Source organism: Haliotis rubra, unplaced genomic scaffold, assembly GCF_003918875.1.
Source record: "Haliotis rubra isolate DU_JTF1 unplaced genomic scaffold, ASM391887v1 Scf475, whole genome shotgun sequence".
Classification (NCBI taxonomy): Eukaryota; Metazoa; Mollusca; class Gastropoda; order Lepetellida; family Haliotidae; genus Haliotis; species Haliotis rubra.
Genome location: NW_025767163.1, coordinates 793,997 through 800,141, shown reverse-complemented (window position 1 = coordinate 800,141; position 6,145 = coordinate 793,997). Strand labels below are relative to the sequence as shown.

Sequence of the window (6,145 nt, the reverse complement as noted above, 5' to 3'; positions counted from 1 at the left end):
TAACCCGAGAAAGTGAAATCATCATACAACACATCCTAAATGAGATCGTGTATTGAAATAGTGTGTCTGTAAATTTCTGTTGTTAAGGAATTGGACTGAAGCGTATTTTTTAATTTGATTTGTATTTTGTATTTTTTTGCTTTTAAAGTAAGAACAAAATCATATACGATAGCACTCGATATTAAGATACAAATGCTGACAGTTGTGTAGACAGATTTATGTAAGTTAGAGGGTTAAGGACTCCGGGTTGGTTAAATTTGCTTAGAAGAGTTGCTTCCCTTGCATCATTCAACATAATAGGCTTGCCTGTGAATTGGAAGTCCCCCCCCACCCCAATTCAAATGCATTATATTTCACAAACGCGGAAACTGAATTACTGTAAATAAGTGGATTGCGTGAATTGGAAAATATGTCTTCTTTATAGTGAGCTTGTTTCGTGCTAAAATGCTCAATAAGCAAGAACCCGTCCATTTGAGTATACGGAAATAGTCGAGATCAGTAAGAGAGATTGACATTTGGGGGCATTCAGGTTGCCGGTAGCAGGTTGGATGGCATAATAAGACGGTAAGAGTTGCTTCCCTTACACCATACCGCGAAACGGTTACCTTCATGGTCCAGATTTAATGTCATTATTGATTCGATGAATTTTCGTACACCTTTTAACAAGTATCATTGATACCCAATCCATAATATTTGCAGTAATAATTTTGTTCTACTCCCATTTAAGCATAAAGAAATTTAAAAGATCACCACTCGGGGATTAAACATAATCACAAATGGTGCCAGGCTTCTCCTCAGAAATGAAGCTATTACACCTGCAATCTAACAGCAAAATGTCATTTGCAGTCATCCACCAAGATCTTGGTCAGTTATAGACATCAGTAGGCAGTGCAGTGAAATTTATAAGCTTAGTAAGACGGTGAAAGTTGCATTACTCTACCATACAGCCTAACAGGTGCACATTTTAAGAGAACAAAACAAGCTAGGTTAGAACAAGGTCCTTCATATCACCAGGAATAGCAGGGTAGCCTGCTTGGGTTATCATGAAGAAGATCCGGGTTCGATTACCCAGATTGTTAAAAAGTGCTGTGTCAGTTTCTGGTATCCCCAGCCGTGAATTGGCTGAATATTGATTTTAGGCATTGATGTTATGGGTTAGTGTAGAAAAACTGAAGTCAGTCATTTGCCTCAACTCAGGCACAGAATGTATGGATTTTATTGATAGTAACTCCCCAAAAGTGTTTACGAAAGTGATATGTTCTGTGTAGATGTAAGTTTATCAACAATGCACCTATTTATAACACTAATTCAGCAGAATGAGTTTGTTTCCAACTGTTTAATTACAAGGGGCCGAAGTCGCTTCCATCGCAAGGGTTTCCTTCTACCATTACAAAAATATACCTGCAAGTTATGTACTTGCATTTGCGATGCTTATTACACGCTGTGAAACCTCATTCATTATCTCGGTGTGTAGCCATTTATCACAGGGTCCAATCTCCCTCTTCACCGCCCTAACGAATCCAGGAAGTAAAGGTGAGGTGACATGAAGTCGATATCTGCTTGGTTGTATGTATGATATAATGATAACAATGGCATGTTTTAGTCACATTATTGCACAGAGATTTATAGAAAGTCAGTGAACTCAAATTAAGCTACTAATTCAGCCGTTATGTTGGCTCAGCGTCACATTCGTGTCATACACCCGAGCGTGTCTACTGTCTTCATGTACACTTGCTCCACTTCTATAACCTCACGTAGGAGGTTTGTCATATAGATACAATGACTCCAGAGATATAAGCCATTACTCTACCATACCTACATTTATACACATAACTCATTTTGAGAGAATAATCATATGTACTGATTTCGCTCAAAGGTATTGATAAAAGTCTACTTTCGTTATGCAAATGAGAACCCTAAAGTAGGTCAGCGCACTATCAGCATGACGATATACGTCTGTCACAGTATGAAGAGAACTTTGGCCATCAATTTCCTAATCTGATTTTGTTTATTACATAAAATTGATTTTGTATGCTATTGTTTATTTTATTCAGTATTGTTGGATATACATGTTAACACTCTTACAACTTAAGGATGAAATACGATAGATCTCAATACGTCAAACGTGTTGTTTCATGTTAATTATGCTTCATCCATCCTGCAACATGTATTCACTTAATTTATACTTTTTCCAATTTTGAATAGACCGTACGATATTATTGATTTATTTCAGTATTGTTGGATCTAAGCGGTCAAAAGGATACACTGAATGCAATTTAATGATGAAATACGATAGATTTCAAAACGCGTTCTTTTATGTTAATTATCCTTTATCCATCTTGCAACGTGTAGTCACTTATTTTATACTATATCCAATTTCTAACTGGCCATTGACCATCTGTGGATCTTAAAAATGCGTACCCTTTTTCGGTTTGTAGATGGCAACGTCCCAGAAACTGGAGGAACATTTCCTCACATGCACCATATGCACAGAGGTGTTTGACAATCCATGCACCCTTGTGTGTTATCACACATTCTGTCGGAAATGTGTCGTCAACTACACAAAAACCAAACCAGAAGCCATCAGTGCCAAGTCTCTACTCTGTCCCTTCTGCAGCAAGATGACGAAAGTGTCTGAACCTGACGACAGACCAGTGGAGGAATGGGCGGATGCTGTCAAGCCAAGCTTTGTCATCCAGGGACTGTTGGACTCCTTTGGTCCGGGATCTAAAGGTGAGGTTTGGATGTTTTATTTCACATCCCCACCGCGTTAGCACGTGAAGTATGGACAGGATCGTTAGTGGACTACTTGTAGGTGCTATGTGTCAGATTTCATACTGGGCAAACTATCAGTGAATATAAACGTGACTTGATCACTGGAAACGGTGTTCACGAAACGGGTAAGCATGTTCTGCTCTACCGCCAAGTTGGCGCCAACACGTGTCAAATACAGACACCCCCACTTATCACAGCATATCATGGTTTCTGTTGCAGTCTCATTCTTACCTTCAATGTTTATAAGCGGGAACTGGGATCTGTTTTTCTTTTAAGTTGTTGGAAGGAATAATTTTATAAAAGTTAATGTTAGAAACGACGATACTCTGGGAACGATTATATATCGTCAGGTTTTACCTGTACAACTAAACTCCTCGTTCCATTTCTTTATGAGCTCCTCCGTTTTGGTAATTTGGAATTTGCCAATTCAATACTGAATTTCTTTCAATGTTTTTTTTTCTTCCCAAGGTAAAACAAACTGCACTTGGTGTCACGCAGAAGGGGAGACAACTCCTGCATCTGTATGGTGCTCGGTGTGTGACGAATCCATGTGTGACCGATGTGCTAGAATGCACAAACGTTTGCCATCCATTCGTCATCATGACGTAATTGACCTCTCTCTGGCGAGGTCAATATCCCCCGGAAGCGAAAAGTCATGTGTAGTGAACACAAGGATGAATGCGTGAAGTTCCTGTGCAAAGATTGCAAGAAACTCACCTGTCAAACCTGCTGCATTATCTATCACAGAAAATGTGAGTCAGTTGTCACACTAGAGTCGGAATTTCCTGCTTTAAAATCTAAACTGCTGAATGAGAAGGAAAATATACTCAAGAAACAAATGCTTATGGAAAAGAAAGTCGATACAGTTAAATCTAATGTCATCACTGAGAAAGATCGATATGTGCAAATGGAATCGAAGATCAAGTCCAACGGAATCAAGGCGAGGGAGACAATCACTCTTAAGGAAAATAAACTTTTAGATGAACTGAAAGAAATCTCAGATAGGCACATTGAACAGTTGAACGCACACATTAAGTCAGCGGAAATATCAGTACAGATGTACCGACAACAGGCTGAACTAATTGACCAGACTCTACAATCTGACTGTGACATGAATGTGTATGAGATGTACCAGGGATGTGATGCCGGTGATGTGGAGGATGTCAGACACACAGACTTGAAGGAGAAGGGAAGAATAGCCAGGATCTCGTTCAGACAGGACCCTGACAAGCTGAGTAAAGCAGTGGACGATCTACAGCTGGGTGAGATAGACGTTCTGTATGACGGTGTGATGGACCTGGCGGCTACACCTGTGTTACGAGACACGATCATCGTCACTGTAGCCGGCGATACGAGTGATGCATTGCCTCTTGACGTGACAGCGCTAGTGATACATGATACACATACAGTTGTAACCACAGATAACATCAACATGAGTGTGAAGTCTTTCTATACCAGAGATAATCAGTCACGCCATAGCAAGCTCAGACTGGATAGTCAACCGTGGGGTCTGACAAAGTTACAACACAATCAAGTGGCTGTCACCGTTCAGAATAAAACAATCATAACGGTTGAAGTCAACCCTGACCTGGTGATGCTGTCAACCATCAAAACAGACAAACAGTACTTGGGTATAACATCCCTGACCCCATCAACACTTGCAGCAGGTTCCGAGTCTCCTCCCTGTGTGGATATTCTGGATATGACAGGAAACGTGCTGAGGTCAGTCAGCCCACTCTGTGGTGAAACGAAGATCCTGAAAAATCCTTACTTTCTTTGCACCAAAAGAACAGGAAACATTCTTGTGTCCGACTATGGTTCCCAGCGTGTCTTGTGCCTGACACCTGAAGGGGACGTTGTGTTCACCTACACCCCGACAGGACACACAACACAGGTGATTCCACGGGGCATCATAAATACCAGCACAGGTGACATTCTGGTTGCTCTATACTCTCAGAATAATGTGGTTCATCTGACTGAGTCAGGCCAGTTTGTTAGGAACTTACTTACAGCAAGTGACGACGTCGATAATCCGTACGGTGTTTGTGCAGATGATCGGGGCTATGTGTATGTTTGTAATCTTAACTCAGGTGACATCAACGTTTTCACATGTAGTGACACAGAATAGATAACTGATTCATACTCAAACTCTATTCCACCTGATAATATGATGATTAAGAACATAAACTGCAATTTGCACATGGATTATAAGTGAGGCGTAGACACCTGCCCATACTCTACACAGAGAGAGAGAGAGAGAGAGAGAGAGAGAGAGAGAGAGAGAGAGACAGAGAGAGAGACAAAGAGAGAGAGAGAGTGAGAGAGAGAGAGAGAGTTTAACGACTGATATTATTTACCATTGCATCTGTACTTTCAGGCACTTAAATTAATAACAACATAATTGCAAATGTATGTCTGAACACAGACAAATCTATATTAATTGATTCATATAAACATTAATAAATTGGCTTTAATGTCTTTATTATAGTCTACTCTGTTGTTTTGTATTGACATCTAAATTGGAATTTATTTAATTCATGTAATCCATTGTAACTCAAGATGAAGTACTATTCATGTTGATGAAAGTGAAATACGTTACGTGAGCCAAAAACACCCCCAGCTGGTTGAAGTTGGAGATGAGAAAAAACTGCAAAGATTGTCTGAACTGTTTGAAGATAATTTGAATACAGATTAGGCAAAACTGATAGTGTTTGCTATGTAATGTATTATTTTGCATTAAATGGAAAACCTCGGTAATTTGTGGATATGAGAACAGTTCAATACCGGAGGTTAACGAATAAACAGGGAACGGGAGTCGGTCTGTTCTTAAAGATATATTCTTTGCGATTCCAAGGAAAGATGTTAAATACTTTATCTCATGAAAGTAATATTCCTCTTTGACGAATCACAAATAACGACCTGTTTATGATTGTGCATAAACATAAGACTGAACTGGTGATTTTTGCTTTTTGAAACACTTTAATTTGTGTTGCTAATCAAAGCAGTTTGAATTAATTTCAGAAGCATACTCATACAAATAAAGCGACAATTCCCGGTCCATAATCACATGAAATATTTGCTACAACCGGAGTGTTGAGTATAAGTGAAACATGTAGAAATGTTCCATGAATCAATACCAGACAATGATGACAGATGTTCAGTGTATCCTGCTCCACCGGTCGCATCCGTCACAAACACATGCAGAAACAAGTCTACTGTCTAATTCCTTAAGTAAAAGTATAATTCTGAGTGCAGCTTTCCACACATACGAAACATAATACTTTTGTGTTCATTGGGCTTTCTGAATATGTATGTGTACATTTGGCTTAAAAACAATATCATTAAAATATAATTAGCACTAAGATGTGAT

General features: G+C 39.3%; 1 protein-coding gene across 1 annotated transcript; it reads left to right on the top strand.

Moving 5' to 3' along the window:
- The first annotated feature begins 3,394 nt into the window (after positions 1-3,394).
- On the top strand, positions 3,395-5,257 carry LOC124290823. The gene has a single exon (XM_046727652.1). The coding sequence runs from the start codon at positions 3,431-3,433 to the stop codon at positions 4,901-4,903; it is 1,473 nt and encodes a 490-aa protein (XP_046583608.1). The 5' UTR covers positions 3,395-3,430; the 3' UTR covers positions 4,904-5,257.
- The last annotated feature ends 888 nt before the right edge of the window (positions 5,258-6,145 follow it).

Excerpts from the sequence above, each read along its gene's own strand:
- LOC124290823 (XM_046727652.1), top strand. The coding sequence starts at position 3,431 with ATGTGTAGTGAACACAAGGATGAATGCGTGAAGTTCCTGTGCAAAGAT.